Consider the following 23,795-nt stretch of genomic DNA (forward strand, 5'->3'; position numbering starts at 1 on the left):
GGTATGAATAAAGGACAAGATGAGTATTTAGAGCGAGCAGTGACAGCTATTACAATTCATAATAATAGCAGCAGCTGCAATTTGTGTGACCAAAAAAAAAGAAAAAAACCTTTAACTGGGTCCTGTTAGCAAATGGAACTGGGTCAGTTTCCAAGTGTGGGAGGACATTCTCTTGAATCAATCCTATTTGCTGATGGAGGCCGTGAGAGCTTCAAGAAAAGTTGCATGCACGAAAACACGACGCCTTGGTAGCGACCTATCAATCACTGTGTAGCATCCTCTGCTTTATGGTCTGTGTGACTCTAAATGGACCATCATTCACTAAATGAACATCATGCTGTATTGAAGAAGACTTGAAACTAGAGATTGAGACCATAAACTCATGTTTACAATGTTTACTGAGGTAATAAATCAAGAGAGAAGTAGAGTCATTTTCTCATAGACTTCTATACAACCAGAGGAGTCGCCCCCTGGTGGACATTAGAGAGAATGCACGTTTAACACTACATGTCATCATTCACCCATTCACATCTTGTAGAGCAGCAATGATCTGCTGGTCTTTCCCTCCCTACTTCGCCCGGTACCTGCAGTGACATTTTAGTTTTTTTGGCTGGATTGTTCACCAGAACCAGACATACCGGGCTCAGCGATGGATGGTTTCATTTTTCCTCTGAAAATGCTATAATTCCAACTTCAATATGTGTCGCTGCTATGCGTAGTTGTTTATCAATTCACGGCACTACTGCACAAAGAACGCAGTCAGAAATGGTCTCGGCAACGCCCAAACAATGTTCCACCACACACATTCTGATGCAAGACTGACGCAAACAAGGTCACACAGATCCATCATTGTGAATTCAATAAACAGGCGTCACGTTTCAGCTGTATTCTCAAAGGACGATCACAGGGACCAGGAAAAAAAGGACAAGTGCAGCTCAAGTTCAAAGCCTATACAGCTCATCTTTGATCCCTGTTTCTACTCTGATGCAACAATGATCTGTTGATGAGTTAATGAGTGATAAGTGGTGATTCAGTTTTGCTGCAGTGCAGTGTCGAACAAATCGCTACATCATCCAGTCCAACGATCAGTATTTCAAGTTCTGTAAGGGCGTAACTAACTAAAACCTGGGTTTAGTCAACGTTTTGGAACAAGCAGGACTCGTTATTTGTGATTTGCCCAGATTTATTCCGGACGTCTGGTCACCAAAGTCTACACTCAGAAGCAGATAAAGTGGTTTGCAATAGGAGCAGTTAATGTTTTTCCATAACAAATTACAGATTTATACCAGTTTATAAGTTGTTATTTCTGTAATATGTTTTCTCGCAACTTTTCTGGCTCTGGCACAGGAAGATGACGTCCCAATTCCCTATCTCACACACAAAGCCATCAACACCGGAGCTGAATTCTGAATCAGTCAAAGATTGTGGGCAGTATGTAATACAGCAGATCTGGGACCAGACTAATATCACTTTACCATTCCTAAAAATAGGAAAAAATACCCCCCAAAAAAAACAACCCAGCTTTCTCCTTTCATGCTTATAGAGGTTAGTTGTAGATGCAACGGAAACTGGCTTGAGACACTACCGGGACGTTTTTTATTTCCTATGAGGTGGAAGAAGAGGAGCGCTTGTTGCTGTCCGGTGTGCGGCCCACACGGGTGGCGACACTCCTTTCAGGTTTATGTGGCTTCACCCGCCCTCAAGGGATTCATTCATTACACATATATACTGTATATACGTATATATATATATATATATTTCCTGACCTTCAGCTGTTTATTTTTTGTTTTGTTCATGGTTGTGAAGGCATATCGTCAAGTGATTTTTATGTCCTTGAGCAAAGTCAGTCGTTTTCTTTTCACATTTGGCCGTCGTGTTTGAGCCTGAAACATCAGCCGCCAGCAAGAAAATAGAAGTAAAAGGTCACTGAGTTTAATTGAGCATCGATTATTTACACAAATAATAATTGACTGGCTAAAGAATCCTTACTACACACCTTACTTCATCTGCAAATTTAAAGCAGAACATATAAACTGGCCGCTGGTAGTGTCATCATAGTCATAGAAATAGCAGCAGCAATAGTGATCGTATCAGCCCCGGTGGCAGTGAAACCTGGTGGTTGTGGGTCCTACCTGGTAGCTGGTAGTCCCCCGGGATGTTGGAGGGGGTCTGCAGCAGAGCGGACCGGCGGTAGACCACGTGGACCCGGCCCTGGTGCTCCAGCTCCTGGGTGCCTCGCTCCAGCGGCTCGATGAAGTACTCGTCTGCGTCGGTGCGGATCATCCCGGCCTGCAACACAATGCTTCCCTTATCAACCATTCAGCACCGGCAGATTATGATAACAAGGTCACAAATCAAGATGGTGATTCCACCGAGCGGCTGTAAATGTATGCAGCAAGGACATCTTTTGCATTCATTTGGACTGAACAGACAACACACTGACACCCGAAACAGACGCATTAAATATATGAAGAGACACGTTAATGGGATGTTTAGTCATTTATTCAAGATTGTCTCTATGTACTAATTGCCTGCTTAAATGTATGAATGTCTTTCCCCGTGACTTTGCTCCATGTTGTTTTCTGTTGTTTACCTGCAACGTACACTCCGTCTGCAATTACCAGCCGGTTACCCGACAGCAGCAGGTGGCGATGAGAAAGCTCCACATCGTTAGAGGAGGGAATTGCTTCGTGATCGCCACCTGCAACCGTCAGATTTCCTGCAATGCGAGGCCAGTCATGCAGGTTGTTTAGGGTCGGATAAAGGAGCACACTGTGCGGCTAACGAGATGATGAACAAACAAACTGCTCATCCAATCCTAGAGGCCGATGAAAACACGTGGGAGCGCTGCAGACAACACTTCATAATAACCATCGTTCATGCTCAAGTTGATCATTATTATACTGTTAACACACAATGAAATGATTCTTGTTGCACACATTATTACATTTTATATTCAGCGTTGACATTTTTGTAATGATATCCACATTATTAACGTTATTTACAACGCTAGTTAAGACTGTATTAATGGTTAATGGTTAGTTTGTTGACTGTCTATGAACATTATCTGGATGCTTTTACAAAGTTTCATGTAATGTTTGTAGATGTTTTAAAATTAATTTGGTAATCATGTACAGAGACTTATTATAGAATATATGATGTCATTATAATGTGCGCAGAAATAAAATGTTAATATGATAGTTTCTCTCGAGAGCTTTGATATAATATAGAATTCATAAACCAATTAATATTACACAAACTAATGATAAAATAACGTAAATTATGGTATTACTAATAATTAATACACTTTATTAATTATTATTTCATTGTTTGTTTACAGTAAAAAAACATTTATTGATGATGGTTATTGAAAAGTGTCGCAGCACTGCACCTACACTGTGATTAGTGCTTCTACCCGACGCAGCTACTACGAATGTGTACAACTCTTAAAACATGTTAATGACGTCAGAATGCAGATAAAGCCTCGGCCTTGTGTGATCTTTTTGATTCATCGAGGATTTAGATGCAAAACACAAATTTGCTCGATCTGCTTGTGAGGGCCACGCGGCGCTCGGGTCGCTTTGCTGCGACATCCGACGAGACGGGAGGAACGTTGACTGAACTAATGTCCAAACGGTCACGCTCGGCCTTTAGAGAGGCAAGAGAAATAAATCAAAATGCCGCTACTGTGCACCTGTGCGCAGACAGAGACACCTCTCACAGAGCTCCAGAGGAATTTGTTCCAGCTCTCGGTCGGCCGGTCGGCCGGGGCCTACACTGCTGCACCTCGCTCTGGCCTCTCCACTAACACTCCGCCGGGCTGTGTGCACATATGGAGCTTTGCGACCGACACGCACACTGAACTCCTTTCCAACTCCCACAGTCCCCGATCAACCGAACACTGCCCCCCCTCCCCCCCCCCCTCCCTCTCTCCTCCTGTTTACACGCACTGCTGGCTGCACTCCAATCTAAGTTCTTAACTTAAGTCTGCATGGAACTGTGAACCCACGGACAGAATATTCATGTCCTGAGGTGTGCTGCACATAGTCCAACAGCCGGCCAGCTAAAAGGAATTTAAATGTTTGTGCATCCAAATGACCAAAAGACATCCTAAACGTGTGTGCTGCCTCATCGGGCTGTCGTCAACCAAAGATGCTCTTAGTCGACTTGTACGATTTTGTCGACTAATTAGCCTCATCATGCATCATCATGATTGGTCAGATGCAGGAAACTCCGCCCCTTTATGGGAACACGCTCAGAGCCAGATTGAGGAAACCGGGGTTGAGTTATATTATATATATTATAGAATAGTTAGTATTCTAACCGGGGCATGATGCTGAAACACGTCACTTGGCAGCATCGCTGGGTGTTGACACGAGGAGCTACAAACTGAAATTGCATCAAATGTGTTGAAAATGCATCTTCTTCTACCTGCTATGAACTACAACTGTGTGTAAATGTATTAATTTACTCAGTCAAACCTCCGCGTTTACATTAAATGATAAGAGGACTTGCCCCGGAGGCGTGGATACACTGAAACGCACCCCGTTGGGTTTTCTAGTAAACAAACAGTCGATCCGGCTCCGCTGACAAACAGACTTACGGTGAAGGTTGCTATGAAGGCCACACGTTGCTTTTGCAATTGAATCACAACTAAACCTTGAATGTTTGTTAGCGATTGTAGCTACATACTGAGAGAAAATCTGAATCAAAGGGACAATTTGCTGCAGGACATTCTGTTTATATTCAAATGGCGTGTGGAGTTCACAGCTCTGATGGCAGCTAGAGGTCATCAGAACAAGACTGGATGTGATGAAGATAGAAGAAGAAGGATCGAGTCTTCCTCATCAAAGAGAACCGCGTCGCTCACAAAGTGATCTGGATTTCTTTTCATCTTGCTTAGGTTTACATTTTTAACTAACAAGCATCACCATGAAACTCCCCCAGTTGAATGCTGACGTTAAGACGACTCTTTTATTAATTAAAATGTTTCTAAAATGGTATGTTTAAATATGCAAATGAGGCATTATCTAATGGTAACTTTTGGTGAATTTAGGAAAAATCTACAGACGCAAACAGACAAAGTAGTGAAATAAACACCTTAATGTGTATTTTGGACGTTTTCCTTCCACTAGTTTTTTCTTCTTCTTGTCTTCTCATCAGATGTTATTAATGCATAACAGACAAAAGAAACAAGCATATTGTTGACTTCCTCCTCTGCTTATTGTTGTGCATTATTCTGACACCTGCAGGCGTCGCTCACAGCTGCAGATTAAACACTTTTCTGTATTTCGGCCTATATGCCGTCCGGCTGTAATGCGATTTGCTTAGCGATGCACCAATTAAGCTACCGATTTCCTCACAAGCACTAGTGTTCGGAGACGAGCTGCAGGGATTATCCTGCATGAATTCTTCTTGGCATTACGCCCCAAAAACCAACATCCCGTCTTCTCCTTTATCTACTCTGAGCTCATCTCCCACCTCGATTCACTCGCAGCTAAACAAATTCACCTCAACACCGGCATGTTGACAGCGGAGGCAGACGGAGGCGTATTTTTTAAATTAAAGTCAAATTTAACGTGGAGCGTCTTTTATTCACTTGTTCCAAAAAAAGAAAGGTTGAAGGTCTCAATCAGATGCATCTGAGCCTTCAACAAGCTTCAATGTAGGATCAATTGAGACAGAGCATTTCTTTCAGAATAATAACACCATCATAAGACTCAGACTCATCATACATTAGGGCTCAGACCTATCAAAGAGCCTCTGCAGGCGGAGGAAGGAGGTGGGAGGAGGTGGCAGGCCGTGCAAACACACAGATGACAGAGATGGTTAATTGGATAAGAAAAGAAAAAGTTGTGAATCCGTCCGCTGGCGCTGCTTTACTCTTAACACCTTATGAACTATCTAAAAATGCCACCTTCTTGTTAGCACACGGCAGAGGCAGACACGGCGAGGCGTCCGGATATAAACACGCAGGGGTGCACGTAATGAGACGCAGAGCTGACATTTAGACGCTGATCAAACGCTGCTCCACAGCGTGACGCACAAGACGACTAACACTCTCGGCTCGTTCACTGATTGGTGCCGCTTCAAAAAAATCAAAAAATCGAATAAAATATATAAATATATATATATATATATGCAACCCATAGTTTTTAAACTCTCTTTAATCTGAGTTTGTCTGTGATGAACAAATAAAACTGTGAATATTTAGCTGAAATCCGCAGAAAGCAGAAATCCGCCCCCGTCTCAATGAGCAATGCGTTTCAGTAATCTCTGTCGCCCCACAGCAAAGCGTCACCACTTTGACTGAATGGAGACGTAAGTAAGTAATTGGACACAGCCGTCCTGGAATTAATTTTGTATTCTATTCTTGAAGCAGTCGACTGAGAATCTGTTCAGTGGAGGACAGCCAGAGCAGAAAGCAATGCCTCTTTCTTTTCATGCGCCGTGTCTCCAACGCTTGTAGGATTTTGACGGCTAAACGAGTCGTTCATTACGTTCAATGAAAAGAAAACTGTAGAAATGACAGCAAGCGTTTCAGTTTGGATCAAATAGACAAGACAGACTTCCCTTGAAGCCATGCTAGTTATTTAGCCATGTTAGCATCTGTCCGACTCCTCAATGAACAAACACAGAGACAGACGGATTGGCCAACAATTTGATATATCCCAAACATTTATAAGCAGAGGGAAAAAAATGAAGAGAGCGGTACGTGAAGGCCGGTTCATTTAGTGTCTGTAGACGTTGTAGAGCTGTTGATACACTGCCCCCTACAGTTTGGGAGGATGTCGGTTTGCCGCGATTAGAAACTTGCACAGAATGTCTATAACCGAGGCTGCTCAATCATTAGTTTAACATATGCAAATATGGAATTTCATACTGTCCTGCCCCATGTTTCAGATAATGTGGGTATTTTTGGGGTGATTCAGGAACAACTTGGCTGCATATATTTGGAGGGATTTTGGTTGTAAGCCTCAGGGCCTGAAGCGCAGTCCAAATACGCCTACTATGGTACGGTGTTCCATCCAAAGTGTCATTTTGTTATTGACGTGCACACAAGGACACAAATCCTGTCTGACATGCAAGAATAGAAACTAAAAACGTGGTGTCTGACGACCACAGCCAGCGATGTTACACACTTCACACTCATTACGTGACATATTAGATATTATTGGCTCAACAGTCCTTCTGTAAGGATTCTGAGACTGAAGCACAGAAACTGAGACCTCTGGCTGTTATAATACGGACCACACATATTAGGAGAAAATGTCTTTAGAGCCTTCATCTCTTCTCCGGCAGTGGGAGGATCTCAGCTGCCACAGCAGACTGTCCACAGTTACTCTGATCTAAAGGACATGAGTCTCTACCGTGTGACACCAGTTCATTTTCACAACTCTTTAGTTCATTTTCACAACTCTTTAGTTCATTTTCACAACTCTTCAGTTCATTTTCACACCACTTTAGTTCATTTTCACAATTTAGTTCATTTTCACAACTCTTTAGTTCATTTTCACAATTTAGTTCATTTTCACAACTCTTTAGTTCATTCATGTCATGAAAATATCTTTCTATACTTTTAGTAATCCGGCTGATACTGCACACCAGAGGTGGAAGAAGTATTCAGACATTTCCCTGAGGTGAAAGTAGCAATACTACAGTGTAGAATTACTCTGTAACCAATATAAGTACCTACGCATTAGCATCAAAGTATACTTAAAGTAAAATAATTGCAGAAGATTAAAATATTTGACTCCAAAATGTAGAAAAATAGAAGTATAAAGTAGCTTAAAATGCAACTTCACAATTGTGGTTGAGGCCAGTATTTGAGTAAATGTACTTTGGTATATTCCACCACTGCAGTACGCACAAGAGGAAGAACGGATTTATCACAATATACTCTTCAAAAGCCTGTCAGAGGTGTCATTTCTGATCCACAAGCTCTTATTCTGCTGGTAAAAGTGACAACGAAGCGGGAATATTTAAAGGTCAATGCTACTGTAGCTCGAGGGAAGCATCAATACAGCCCATATGATTCATATTCATATATATATATATACTGTATAAATGAATATGAACCATGTGTGTCGGAGCTGCTGCTACAAATGAATAAATAAAGAAAAAAAAGAAGAAAAGAAACAACAGAATAGAAGGAAATAGGACTCCGCTCTCTCTGCGTGGTGAATTTCTTTAAAGAAAGCTGATTTGGATGAATAATTGAAAGGACGTAGAGTGGTTCTTCTACCTGGAGTAACATAATGTAATTATCTATAAATAAGGGAACTGTGCAGCGTGACATCCAGATAAAAATATGATGAACTGAAACCAGGACACCCACTAATATTTAAAAAAAAGGGCTTTGTTGTTCAAAGGGGGTCTCTCCATTTCTCTCTTCAAGATATGTGAATGAACCTTTGTTCTATGGGGACCCACAGGTGTCACCTTCCCATGCAGGCTCATCACAGCCCTGTGACAGACAGTTCTTCTTCTTTGATTTATTTATTGCTGTTGGGATGTCATGAGCATTTCAACAAATATGACTAAATGTTTTTGAAGAACATTTACCAACTCTAGCTTTCGGACTGCATTTTAAAAAGCAGTCACCTCAAACCAGGCTGTTTTTCCCAACGATTTAAGATTGAATTTAATCCGCTGAACATCAGTGAGGTCAACCTCAGGTTGAACCGATGTGTGGAACAAAGCATGAATGTGATTATCTGAACAGACCCGCATGTACAGTATTCACGCATGGCGTCACCCTGATCCAAACTACTTAACAATTATCATCCAGGAATCTCTTTCACAAACAAAAAAAAACACTTCTCCAGCGGGACGGTTGTGTCTCCGGGAGGGAAGTCTGCAAGTTAAAGAAAAAAAAGAAGTGGTGCAACAACTGGCTTTAAAAACACAAGACTCAAAAACCCTCCCATCTCAAGTTGGGCTCTGGAGCAGAAGGGCTTTCTGACGGCTCATTTCTTTTGCCACACAGTCGTCGGTGTTGGAGGAGACAATGGCAGGTGTCTGACAGAGGCCCACGCAGTTGTACCTAAAACACAACCCTCAAAAAAAAAGGGATCAAGAGTCCTGTGTTCCATCAGTTTAATATCCCCAGCATCAGCCCCGGCCAAGCAGACAGCACTCGTCTGCCAAGAAAAACATATGGGATTCAGCTGAAGGGCTCCAGTTTTTCAAAAACAGTCTCTTTCAGTCTAAACTTCTTAAGGAGGTCGGTATGAACGTGCTTTCGTAAAAAAAAAAAAAAAAAAAAAAAAGTTGAGGTACTGCGACGTTGAAAAAGGCTCTGAATTCAGCCAGGACACTGCCACCTTTCACCCTCTGTGTTGTTCAAAGGTGTGTTTGCTTTCAAAAATGTGAGCAAACCTTCGTCATCATTACCTGCCATTTTCATCCCCGGCCTTTAAAGGGACTTTAAGGGGGGAAAAAATACACAAGTTCATTTCTTGTGATTTGCGGGAGAGGTGACCGAAAGTCTCGGAGAAGTAGAAACTATTTCAGAGAATGCTTCACAATAATAATAATCAGAAATGTGCTCAAATATCTCAGATCACATGATAATGAATCCTCTTATCCGTATCCTCAATTCGTCTTTTCTGGCATATCTGTGATTAAAGTTCAGCCTCAGATGTATTCAAACTGATTCTTCTGCCTTCTGAGGTGTTTTGGAAAAAGAGTCAAACATTAGCTTTACAGATAATAAATTTAAATTAAAGAAAGCTTTTTTGGTAAACGTGTAGGGCGGAGAAAAGGTGAACACAGGCTGCACTCTTAGAAACAATATACAAATTTATTTCAGTTGTGTCTTTTTGTGCCGCTCCGCCGAACGGAGCAAACATTTGCACGAGGCTTTGAGGAGGCGCTGAAGCGTCCGCACTTGAAAACTTAAAAATAAAACGCCTCGCCGCCGGTGAATGGCCCTCAATGTCCCGTCTGTTTACGACAGCAGAAAATGTGGGCTCCTCTTAAGTTTATATAGGTCATGATTAAAAATGTTTAAACACATAAATATCAAAAAAAAAAAAAAAAAGCACCCCGGCAGCACACGCTGGACCGGAGCCTCGGCTGCCGGGGAGAAAAAACTTGGAAGAAATAGCTTGGCTTTGCATATCTTGGTGTGCCTTCCCCTCCTGTACCTCAAACCATATACCCAAACAGCTCTGGGGTCAAGCCTCTGCAACAAGCCTCGGCTAAGTCAACAGGGAACATTAAGAACTATTAGTGAATACGACTCTTGTGCCCGACTACAGCTCGCTGCAAAGAGGAACTGGCTCGCTTTCTTTTTCGAATCAAATAGGATATTTTCTTTGCTTTTTTTCCCTCCCACCTCTTCCCCCCAACGGCAGCTCCAGATATGTCGGGAGCTGTGCACGTCCAGAAAGCCCTTTTATGTCTCCAAGGTCCAAAAGTTTATGCCACTGAGCACACGTAGCCCTTAGCAAAACATTAGCATATCTTATTTGCTCATTTTGTCACCCTGCGTGAATCTCAGCATCGTAAGCGTTTTCATCCGAGGGCGAGGTCTTCGCCCGGAGGCGCTGGAGCTGCCTGGAGGGAACTGACAGCGGAGCAAATGTCCTCCAACAGGCAGGCGTCTTGCTCTGAAAAGGATACTCCAACTGATGCGTTACCCATCAGGGCTGCGGCGTGTGTTTACATTCGCGAGCCTCACTCTCTCACACACACACACACACACACACACCGCAGACACAGGAGTGCCTCACCCCTTTTGGCTGGCAGAGCCGAACATGACACACATTTAAGAGGTGGCCAAGTTTTCCAGCGCCTGCTGGCGAGGTAAAGGTTCATATCAACAGGCAAAGACACCCAGTCGGTGCTGTTCTCAGGTCAGCCTCTGTCTGTCTGTATCTGTCAGTCGATCGGTCTGCCTGCCTGCCTGCCAAGGCCCTGCTTGAAAAAAAAGAAATCCTCCCTCATGCAGCACAGAGTAAGAGGAGGTTTTTGTTCCAGCTGTCCCGCTTCATGGAAACAAATGAGCGAGGCTGAAGCAGTATTTCATGGTTGCTTTAAGGCATTTCCAGGCAGCTTACACTTTGTTTGTCACGCCGTACTACAAGCCGGCACTTCGTGGCACGGGGATGCGCTTCATGCTGCAGCTGAAAAGTGCACAAAAAAAACGTGTTCCTCTCACATGTGACACGGCGCTGATGTTCCATAATCAGGAGGAATTGGAAAAACCTGGATGTCAGCTGTGAGCCACATCGATAAATGGCAGCAAATCAAATGCATTTCTATGTGATCGCTCAAGTCATAATCTGTCAGAGATGCAATGACAACAAGGAGGGACGTCACTTTCCATTGAGACGTCCCTGCTCTCAATTTGACTGCTATACTATCATAATCACTGTATTTAAAATGTTTCTACATAACGCAGCTGCAGCATGTGTGTTGAAAAGGACTTGTATTTGACTGTGAAGCCAATTACATCTCCATTGTTTGACAGCCTGCATCAGAGCTCTCCTTTAACGGCGTTTTGTGGTGATTTGTGGCATCTCCTGTAGTGCTTCACGTACTTTTCTACATTATTCTGTATCAGATCAGTGGAGATCAAAGTGGTCCTGGGGTTTTAGGGCAGGATTTTGACAGCTTTTCATCTCCAGCATGTCAAAATATTGCTGTGTTTTCACCTACAAAAGATTGCAATATACAGCATAAGGTGAAACTACACTGTGAATAGAAACTCTTTATATTTAAGCATCTTTCTTGATCTTGTGTGACAAAATAATCTCAACTCAAAAGGTTAATTTACTAGCTTTTCTCTGAGCTTTCAAACACACCTTGGACGGAGTTGACTCAGTCGTCGAGGCATCCACTAAAGCCAGAAAGCGGTCCTGATCGTTGATTTGCAACATTGCTGACAATGCTCTAGTACAAGCAGAGATATTTAAGATATAGATGCTGTGGTACAACAAAAATCTCTAAACGTTTACAAATCTTTTATCCCACAAAACCCTGATTCTACAAGAAATAAGGAATCAGATAGATACACAGTTGATAAAAGGAGTTAAACTAGTTGCGCCTAATTGAGGACCAGAGGTGCTTTGAGCAAAATATCAGCATGCTAAGCTAACATGCTCAAAACGACCTTGGACTGCCAACATGCTGCTGCTAACCTTTCTAACCCTAGCCCTATTGTTAGGCCTCTGCTCGAAAATTGCATACCTGTACTAAAAAAAGAGTGTATTTCTGCAAGAGTAATGTTCACCATGTTCACTAACTTAGTTTAGCATGTTAGCATTTGCTAATTAGCACTAAACACAAATTGCAATTGAGGCATTTACTCAGGGGAAAAGTCAGGGGACCAAGAAAGGCATGAGGGGGTCATCATCTGTGGAACATGACTGTCTGAACCAAATTCCATGGAAATCCATCAAATAGTTGTTGAGATATTTAACTCAAAGCCGCAACTTAACGGTGGCTCTTAAAGTCATGAGGATTCATTGTCTGGCGGAGTATGAATATCTGGACTCAATTTCATGGCAATCATTCAAATAGTTGTTCAGATAGTTGACTCAAAATCACAAACATTAATCTCCTGGTGGCTCTTAAGGAAAAGTCAGGGGACCAACAATGTCCTCAGGGTTCATCCTCTGGGGAACATGAACATATAAACCAAATGTCATGGGAATCCATCAAATAGCTGTAAATAAAAACCACAAACATTAACCCCATGGTGGCTCTTAAAGTCATGAGGATTCATCCTCTGGGAAGCATGAATGTCTGAGCTATTTGAGCAATCCATCAAGTAGCTGTTGATATACTTCAGTCTGGACCACAGTGGTAGACGGCCATTCGTCATACCTAGAGCCACACTGCCGGCCTGGCTAATATCATACAGAGAGACATTCAAAAATTCAGGACACGCCATAAAGTGTGAGATGAGTTTTGCAGGGAAAGTATTTCCCTTCAACGTCGCTGTAAGTAAACACTGGTGTCGGGCGTGTGTTACATCCAAGAGGATGTATTAAGAGACATCTAAAAATAATGAATCAGCAGCAGCAGCAGCAGCAATCTCACTGGTTTATTTCCATGTTTGTCTCTGAACGCTCGGAAGAAAAAATTAAAAAGTTTGAATGTTTCTGAGACTTCATTTATAACATGCATGAGGGAGTTACTCATCACGAACAACTCATTAATCCACACTCTTCCGTGGACGAAAAGCAGACACAGATTATTTTCCCCGAGTCCTCAAAGTCCAAAAATAAATCAGACATGAGAAGCTTCCCCTCGTTGCCTTTCAGGGCTCCACAATAAAACATCTGCAGTATGTGAACCATCAACCCTGTGACAGGGGAACCCTGTGAGCACAAGAGAGGAGGCCAGACATGGACTTGTGTTAGGGGAGGAAGAGGAGGAACGATACACCATACACCCACTTCTGACATCTCATGGTCAGTCACATACGTTGTTTTCCAGGATCCTTTTTTAAAGAGACGTGTTCTGTATGTTTCGTCCACGTGAAAAAGAAACAAAGCCAACAATCCTCAGCTGAGTCGCTGCCTCCGACTGTTAACGATGGAAGTACTGTACTCGTAAAAAAAAAAAAACTCCATCACAGACCAGGTGTGTTTCAAGGATCAAACACTGTCATTATATCCCATAAACGGAAGCAAATGCTTTCATGGAGCCCACATTTCCAAAAAAAACGTTGAAAAGACAGCTTGTGTTTTAAAGATTTCAACAGCTCGTATGTCTGCTCTCTGATCTTTACAGGCATAAGTTACAGAAGATGGGTTCATGTTCGACGTTCTGGAATCAGTCAAATCGATCTTCATAATAAAAAAGGTCCAAACATTTAACCTTAAAAATATTAAAGAGCGTCGCTGAGAGCGTCTGAAACCGCACAAGGCTGCAGTGTTTCTCGGTGGAAGAGAAGTTTCACAAACAAGACAAGTCTGCTGCTGCAAAAATCACCGAGATCAAGACTTTCATTCCAGCCAAAGACCGAAGCAGCAGCAGCAGCAGCAGCAGCAGCAGCAGCAGCAGCCCTTCTTTCCACACAGAGATAACTCAAAGGAAGCCATTGGCAAGATCGCGTATCCATGTGTGTCTGGCAACATTCACAGCGTTTCGTTTGTAATGAATATTTTAGCAAAGCTTTCAGAACACAGCCAGAAAGGTTACATCAATGTGAACTCATACAATTAAAATCCGTCTGATGCTGGTATTTTTAGGCTGACGGTGGAGCTTGTTAAAAATCGAATAATGACATCTCAGCTGATTGCTGAAAAAAAACATACTGAGCAGGACATTTTACAGTGTAATATCTACTCGTAATTGTTTACTAGTGGATAAACTATGTGATGTTGACACTGCGTCTAAATTACCGTAAACCTAGTTTGGCCTTTCTGTTCTGAAACTAGTGAAATATCTGCAATGAGCTCATTTCAGCTGATTTACTGTAGCAAGGCCAATTTATCGGTCTAGCTCTACGTGTGATATAAGTATCGATCAAGCGGAAACCTCTGAAGATGCAAAATAAAGTGACAAATACTGCAGTTCTTCAAATGGCCACTTGAGGCTGCCTCCAAAAGCGAGTCAATCCCCATAGACCCTTCATGTTAACTTAACAGCAGAAATAAACTATACTGTAGCAAACAGTACCGGGAGCTTACATTTTCATAAAACTCACCGATTTTAATTATATTAAGGCTTAAAGTTATGCATAATTTAGGGAGTGGCCACTTAAAGTGACAGGCGGCTGGCGGCTCGGGTCGCTAGCCGTCTTGCTCTGCTACGTCCACGATCCACCTGTTTGGCCATTTTTGGACTAGCCGCGAGTCGTACTGGAGCCGGACACTCTGAGGCTGCAATCAAATAGTCTTTTTTTGATTAGTAAAGTTTCTAACGGAGTGAAAGGAACCCAAAGTATTCAAGTGGCAGCCATGATAAGAGCCGGTCGAATTCTCTGAATGCTAAGAAAAAGGTGCATCAATGCTTCCTTTCGTATCTCCTTTAGCACAGGGTTCACCAAACCATCCTTTACCAAAGGAAAGGAGATGATGCCGTCCCACTATGCCTTGCGGCAGCTACATTTAAGGCACTGCACCATTGGGTCGTCACTAACATCCACCTTTGCTGTTTAATTGCACATTTTGGATAAATCAAAAACATCCTTCATAGGAGGTGTGATTCTGATTTGGACAGGAATCATTTCTTGAATTGTTTGGCATCGAGTTTATTACTGTACTCATTTGCTATGAGTTATAAATACAGTTGCTTGAAAGAGAAAGGCCAGCCTGAGCTTCACTGGTTCTTAGGAAACCTATGGGGGACATCACAGAGACTACGTCCATGTTTTATGCAGTCTACGGTACCAACAGAGCAAGTTCAAGTTTCTCAGAACGGAAAGTCTTATAGACCAGTGAAACAGCGGGATACCCAAACAGACCCACAGCTTTAAAATGACAAGCCATCGCGATTCCCAACAGACCTTATGTATAAATTGTGAGAAGAGCAAATTAGTGTGTGAATGAAATTTCCTGACCATTGTTACTACTATTTCCACATCACGCTCTATTATCTTGAATAGCTAAACCAGCCATTTAGAAGAGATATACGTTCATGAATCACAGCTTTGTTTTAATCGTCCGTTATTGAAAACGTACATATTAAATACTTTATAAATGAGACCAAATAAATGCATTTAGACACGTTAAGAGACCATCTTAAACAAACGGAATGCACACGAGCCTTTTCATATTAGATTAAATGTTAAAAGGTGGCTTCACTAATTAGAACGAGGTGTACCGCAGATAAACACGTAAAATAGAAGACTATGGGAGAAATTCTGCTAATTTATTTGGCAACCCTTATAAAATGTTCAGTCTTTGGGAATGACCGACAGAGACAAACGCATCCGGTCATAAACACCCAGTGGGGGTCTGAGGACCACAATGTCCTAAATAGAAGTAGTGAATACTGGAAGAATCCAGACCACCTAAAGGGCTTTTTAAGTGTTAAAGGATAATTAACAGGACCCAGATTCCAGTGAGCAAAATCTAAAATAAATTAGTAATAAGACCATTTGTACTTTTAAAATAGCAATGAAGTGCCCTTAATCCTTAACGGTGGTAATGCGATGAACAGTGATTCAGGTTTTGGAGCAGAAACCATGAATCACTGGAGTGAACGGGAGACATAAATGAGCTGACTGTTTGCTTTGCGTCATATTTAAAACGCACCCTCTGCTGCGACCCCTGACAGATTGGTTTTTCAATATGAGACTAAAATGAGGCAGAGAACAGAGTTCAGCTCTGATGTGTTTCATCCGCGTATACCGAGGAAAAAAAGAAGAAAAGAAAAAACCCCTCCCATCCCTGGTGCTTCTTGACATGCATGAAACATGATGGCTGTCTCCCACACAGGCCGGCAAAGACCAGCGTCCCTCACCTCGCCCCCACACTGCTACTGCTGCTGAAGGAGGAAGTATCTGCCTCATAAGCATTTAGCAGGCTGCCTGCCTGCTGCAGTAAAGACTTCCAGACAGCAGCCTGGCTATAATTAAGAAACAGTAAAACACACACCTAGCGAGGGCCAAGGCTACCACTTGAGATCAAAGACCACTGGCCCCCAACGACAGGCTTTTTCATCGGCAACCACTGGTTTGCAGAGTGTTTGATCTCCGGTTATGCAGTCCTGCATGCTTTGCATTCAGGCAGCAAACAGCGTGAGGCAGAGCAGGCTAAACTGGGTTTCTTTACCCCTCGATTGGATGTCCCGAAAAAATTCCAAATTAGTTTTGTTTCATGACACACTACAGTAAATAAGGTCCTCTTGTGATGTCGAGATTTTGCCTCCAGAAATAAATGTGGAGCGAAAAATTGGGCAAATTATTATCTGCTGACTTTGTGCCCAAAAACATCAAAAGGTTCCAGTGACTGAGGTGCAAACAGTAGCTTGAAAACCAGAATGTACCTGCGTTTTTTGGAGCATTGTGTTCAAACACACATAGCCCATCATTTAAAACTGATTATTGCCCAGATTTTATGTACCAACATATTACAAATGTGTTTGTGTCCTGCCATAAAAGGGGACTGATTATCACAGTTTACAATAAATCTCGTCTTCTTGCGAAGTTGATGGCACGGAAAACCCTCCCAATAACAGAAAGGGATGTAAAACTGTCACTTTCATGTAATAAAACATGAGGAAAGAGCTACACTACAGAGTGTTCGGGCTGCCAATGGTTTTTATTAAAATCAGTCTTCTTCCGGATTTTTCTACTATAAATATTTGGGGTTCTTTGGGGATTTTTTACCATTTTTGTTTTAAAATCAACCTATCCATTGATAGTTTTGGGGATTTTATTTATATCGTATCGTCTTGCATCACGTCGCATTGTAGCGTAACATATCGTTTTGCATTGTATTGTTTTGTATCGTATTGTAACGTATTGTATCGTATTGTAACGTATTGTATCGTATTGTAACGTATTGTATCGTATTGTAACGTATTGTATCGTATCGTATCGTATTGTATCGTTTTCACTGATTTTTACCCTCAAATAAGCCTTTTTTGTTTAAGGCAGGTCAGTTTAAACAGATTTTATGCCCCACCATATCCAAAAAAGTGTAGTTTTCCTGCTGTAACAGACCACTGATCACTGCAGTTTACCGTAAATAAAGTCCTCTTGTGATGTTGACAGCTTAGAAAACACTTCCAGTCATAGAAAGTGATGCAGTAGAAAAAAAGAGTAAAAAGCACAAATGAGCTGCTAACTATGTGCCAGTGTCCATTTAGATAAGATAGAAACAAGAGATGGTCAAACTAAACGGTGGTTGAATGGTCGGCAATGTTTTATAATCAAAAACAGTAATAAATTCCTTAATTTTAATACTATATTAGTTAACTATGGTACAATCCTTTTGGTTTTTTTGATTTTTAGATCATATATCATGATATAGAAAATGTTTTGTTTCCTGCTGTATCAGGGCAATAATCACAGCAGTTTACAGTTTTAAAATAAGTGATTTTGACAGAAATTTACAACAAGTGAAGAGAGTGTGACGACGGAGTCCTTTAAAGAAAGTGAGAAATCAATAAATATTTGAGCTGCAGAAAGCTGCAACTTTTAAATTCAGATTTTATCCAGATTTTCTGTATTATTGAAAAAAACCCGGATATATTTCCACACTGTAGTGTGGTGTCATACAGTGTTTGCGTGCAGCAGCAGTCTTCTCAAATCCGTCTTCCACCGGGCAAAGAGACAGACGTTTGATGGCCGTTGGCGTCTTCAAAGTGACATCCTGCCACGACGCTATTTACAAAGCAATACTCTCACATCCTGTGTGGACCCCTCTCGGCCCTGAAGCTCCGGCGAGGTTCAACTATAAATGTCTTGAAGAGACTGAATCTGCCCAAGTGATGAACTGCTTCCTCTCGCTGCAATCAAAGGAAACGGACAAATCCTGCAGAGGACTGACGTAAAGGTCAGAGTGGCTTTATCTTTGTTCAGGAGATTATATTAGGAGTTCACAGAGACGTTTCAGAGAGACGGTATTTTAAGTTCTGTCAGACATTCAAATATGACTGCAGCACAACAAAAGACTGACAAATAAGAAACCGAACGTTGCTTTGTGAGAATACATCAAACTATGTCAACATATTGTCCCGCGAGTTGACTGAGCTCACTGACGGTTACCACGCTCTTCATAATTAAAGAGCCTTTTCCCACTTCAATAAAACTCTATTGAATTAAATGATGTGCAATCCCGAAACCACTCAGGGGGAGTAAATGGCCGAGTACAGAGGAAATAGAAGAGTTTGTGTGAGTTATTTTAGAAAATAGACAGAAGCTCATCGTGGGGCCTCATGAAGAGCTGCACATACAGATGATTTGATATATTACTTACACCTGATGCCCTGTTTCCACACTGGTTTTGGCCATTGTGCTTAATGTGCTCTTGTAATTTCTAGACTAAGCATTAATAGACCAGAAAAACTTGCTTTTTGACTTCCAAATCATGTCTGAAAGACTTGAGGCTTGACCAGGTGGCAAACCTCCGGTTCTGAAGTGTGAAGCCAATGCAGAAGTGTCTTAAACTTGCATTCTCTCTAGTGTCCACTAGGGGGCGACTCCTCTGGTTGTATAGAAGTCTATGAAAAAATGACTCTACTTCTCTCTTGATTTATTACCTCAGTAAACATCGTAAACATGAGTTTATGGTCTCAATCTCTAGTTTCAAGTCTTCTTCAATACAGCATGATGTTCATTTAGTAAATTATGGTCCATTTAGAGTCAAACAGACCATAATACCTTGAGATTGACAGGTCGCAATGTACAAATAGACTGGGACAATAGATAAAAGGGTCAATCTCAATGAGTTGAAAACAGAGAAGCTGTGCAATTTCATAATGATTATTATGATTAATATGATTATTATTTTCTTTAAATGGGTGATTCATTCATTAGTTCATCTACCAAAAATAAGTAGCCACCAAGTGATCATCAATTAAATGTTTGTAATTTATTCTAAAGCAAAAATGGCAAAAACGTCCTGGTTTCATCTTCTCAAACCTGAAACTGATGGTTTTCTTTGTCACATATTTGAGAACAAACTATTAACTTGACTTTTTATTTTGGACTTTTTTTATCGTGTCGTCTCATGCAGCATGAGGTCATCACTCAAAACTGTTTACCAGGAAGTTCTAGAGTCTGTTTAAGGGGATCTTTAAAAGACAGGAAAAGACTAATTTATCATTTTAGTCATCTCTCATTTTGAACTGACGCCACTGGTTTTTCTTTTTTTTTATTCCCGCCTCACTCAAAAACTACTTTAATACCTTCAGCCTTGAAAAAAAATGCAGATTTCTTGTGGGTTTAAAGAAGTGTTTCAGATCTAGTTTTTACATTTAGATTGCAGAAAAGTTATTTCCTGATCTAATTTTGCAACCAGAGTGGATCTGAATTGTACTTTTAGTTTCTCTAAATAATGGAAAGAGCTTGCTCAAATCAGTAACATCTTTATAAACTTTTAAAAAACCCTTTTTAATATCAAATACAGGCTGTTACGGCACATTTACTGACGCTCTTATTAGCTGGTAATGGCATACACCGTCTCTGTGTTTGTCCATTGATTGATTGACTTTCCGTGTGTGTGTAAAAGCACTTTGTAACCTCTGTTTTGAAACGTATTGAATTAACTATCATCATAACTACAGTCATTTGCAAAAAAGGGTTCGTAGTTGCATAAAACCTTGATTTCCTCTGCTGTCAGCAGCTTTTATTTAATTCTGCTTACTGTATGTTTTTAGCTTTCATCTGGCAAGAATGCTGTTTGTTGTTTGTCTGACGTCACATGGTGGTCGACTCGAGTTTCATGTGAGACGAGACCTTCTGCTTGTGAATGAACCTGTTTAAATTTCCAACGAAGTCAGCACATTTAAATACATTTAAAAAAAAAAAAACGCAGGTCAGTTTCTGTCAAAACCTCACACTGCCATGGCCCTGCCGGGGAGAATCTCCCTCTACATGTGCTGCCTTGTTACAAGCGATGTAATGTGGAGAGAATAAAGTGAACCCCTGCAGAGCACAGACACACGCACACACACACTCATATCTAAGAACATGCAGACCGCCAGGCCTCGCATTCATGTTTCACAATGATTTAAGTCCCGAGGGCTCTCACTGTCATCCTGTCTTTGCGTCACTCATTCCAGCGGTCCTGAAGGAACTGCTTTCACGAGCGCTGCCTTTTGATATGCAGCAGTAAAGGCTGCGCTTGATGTTGCAGTCAGATTTTCAAGCGTATAGTTACCCTTTTTGTAAAAGCAGCATCCAGTGCAACCTTAAACTTAAATAGGTGGCAGTCAAACAGATAAAAAAACGGCACCGAGGTATAAAGAGGTAATAAATCCAGATGAACCAGTGAGGACACGTTAACAGAACGAGGCTGGTGTTACTTCCTCTTTTTGTTCTAGGCAAAGATTCCCCTGAAGAAAACTAAAACCAACGATGAGTTCATCATATTAGCTCATGACTTCATACACCTCCATAAATAAAAACAACTCTACAAACAGGTACATACAATAAATATGCATCCTAAGCATTTTAAAGCAGTGAGCTGTTGCAAAGCGCCCGGGGAGCAACTTGGGGTTCAGTGTCTCGCTCAAGGACACTTCAACATGAAGACAGTCGGAGCAGGGGATCGAACCGCCGACCTTCTGGTTTAAAGGACGACCCATTCTACCCACTGACCTCGACCGCGCCTTGTCATTGTTACGTTATCGACCGTTAGGCCATTTCATATATGTTTGCTTGTGTGGTTTTATTTGCTTTATTTATTTAGAATATTTCACTTTTTTTTGTTCCACAGACTTTTCAATTCCAATGTCTGAAAATTATTCAGAATAAAAAAATATTTGCTCTTTAAAATGTGTACTTGTATTATTATGCTGTTATATTATCATTATTATTATTATCAGTGGTAGAAAATGGATATAATGACAATAACAGGGAAAACAAAGATCTACAAAAGAAGTTATCTAAGCATGCTTAGAACAGCTCATTGGCGCTGAACTAAATGCTAAAAACACAAAGTACTGTGTAGCTTAAAAAAAAGTAATACTGTACAAAATACTGGACTAACTGAAATTCTAACTAGATAACGGGGCTGGAAGAACAATTGTTTAAATTCATCCCACAGGGAACGTGAATGAGTTTCACTGCAATCCGTCTCATAGTCGTAGAGACGTTTCAATAAAAAACAAAAGGGAAAAGAAAAAGACAGGAAGTCACTAAAGTCAGTAGGATTCATTGCCTGGGAATAATGAACGTCCGCACAAAATAATATGCAAATCCCTCTCGTCCGCGTGGAGACGATTCACTGGATAAAGGACGGATCTGACCTGCTTTTAGACCTTTTAGTGCTGGATCGGCCGTCATTGTGCTTCCTGGAGTCTGTGGCTAAAAACACGCTTTATTACCAATTCCTGACTTTTTTCTTGTTTTTCCTGAATCCATTTTGGGGGAAAACAAACACATCGCAGCTCGACAGATTGCAGGTGTAGCAGCGCACCTATTTTATCTCAGGGAATAAACGACTCCTGAGACAGCACACCTGTTAGCAGGATGCATTTCTAGCAGATCTGCTGTTAATAATGAAACGATAAATTAACAGCAGCTTTAGCTCAGAACAGATCGTGAATGCCCATCAAGAGTCGTGAGTTACACTACGTCCCTTGTGTTGCTTTTAAAAAAGGTCTGCAGCATTCCTGCGGAGAACTTCATTTAAAGTTTTTTGGGCGAGTCGAGTCTCTTCCTTAAACACAGAGATTGTCTTGTTGGCCTACTCCAAAAGATTCGGGCCCAGGTCACCACCCGATTACTGTTCAAGTGTTTTATGAGGGGTGAAGGGGAGGATGGGTCTGCTGACTTTTGTGGAGCACAAAGGGAACTTGTGTTTTATGTTGGGAAGAGGTTCGGTGGGGGAAGATCCGTTGGGTTTGTGGGCGCAATGGATGGCCACTCACCCGTGACAAACATCTGTACAAAAAGGCCTGAAGAATATCTCCGGGGACAATGTGCTGTAAAAATGCCCGAGCGCGGACTTAAAGAAAGGCTAAACTCAGGAGTTACGGACACTTAAAATCCATTAGAGAAGAGTTGATAAGGTCAGGGCACTTCTGGAATGAAAAGGTTTGACGGGGTGGAGGAGTAAGAAGCTTTATGGCTGAAGAGGACTTACCAGTCCGTCACAGTTGTTAATGGCAACCGAGGCCCCGGGTACGTCTGTGATGTCGCCGATGAAGGTGCAGTCTGTCTTGAGCAGCTCACGGTGCAGTATCCTCTCCGCCCCGCCGCCGCCGGCTTCCATCTGGTTGGCGCCCGCACCGGCACTGAAGCCGTCGTCGACGCTGTTGCTGCTGACGTTGCCGACGCCCGGCGTCTCGTCGTCGTGCCACTCCACCACGGCGCCCGGCGCCACCAGCCGGGTGTTCGGGCGCAGGCGGAGGTGGAACTCCTTCCCGAAGGCGGAGATGTTGAAGAAGAGCTTCTGTTCGGCTCCGCCGGAGGACGACGCCTCCCTCTTCGCGCGCTGCTTGTGGGTGGCGGAGAGCAGGTGCGACAGGTAGTGTCCTTGGGAGTCGGTGCTGAAGGGAGTGACGAGGCCGTATTCCTTCAGCCGGCTCCTCAGCTGGTCTGTGAAAGGACACAATGACAGCGAGGCCACACATTACTGCCAGACTGTAGAACAAGTGTTAGAACGTCTTCCGCAGTGATGTGAAGAGGAAGCAATGCTCTGGAGCTCTAAAGGCTTCAGCATCAGCCCATATTTAGTTTTGACTGGCTAAACAAACTAATAACTAGCTTCATTATCAATCAACTTATTGTGTTTTTACTAAACATTTTGTTGAAGAAACTATATCTTTTTTAAATACTTTTAAAAAAAGAATTGTTTGTTTGACCAACAGTTCGAAACCTAATAATATTCAAATTACACTCATATACTGTAAAACAAAGAAAAGCAGCTCAAGCTCTGGAACTTTTGGTATTATTGATTTATTCCAATCAACAGATTTATTAATTGACAAATCATTTCAGCACAAGATAGGTGTTTCCTGAGGCATTTAGCCCCGTTATCACTGCCAACAATATAATTATAAAAGAATCAATTAAAGAGATGGTGTGGGCCTAAAGTTAAATACAGAACAGGAAGTCAGGTTTGAGCTCAAATGGTAGTACTCGTTGAAGTACCATAGAAGTACACACACACGTACATACTAAGTATTCTCCTGGAGTTTGCGTGTATTTGATT

The 23,795-nt window shown here is 41.8% G+C and overlaps 1 protein-coding gene across 1 annotated transcript in view; it reads right to left on the minus strand.

The window, feature by feature from the left end:
• The window catches only part of adamts3 (ADAM metallopeptidase with thrombospondin type 1 motif, 3), a gene marked incomplete at its 5' end in the record, with an annotated part of 114,279 nt that overhangs the window by 85,876 nt on the left and 4,608 nt on the right, over positions 1–23,795 (minus strand). The window contains 2 exons of the mRNA XM_079161104.1: positions 2,133–2,289; positions 22,725–23,179. Coding sequence (XP_079017230.1) covers positions 2,133–2,289; positions 22,725–23,179 — 612 coding nt within the window. The remainder of the gene's footprint in view (positions 1–2,132; positions 2,290–22,724; positions 23,180–23,795) is intronic.

The sequence above is a fragment of the Pholis gunnellus genome (genome assembly GCF_910591455.1).
Source record: "Pholis gunnellus genome assembly, chromosome: 6".
Taxonomy (NCBI): Eukaryota; Metazoa; Chordata; class Actinopteri; order Perciformes; family Pholidae; genus Pholis; species Pholis gunnellus.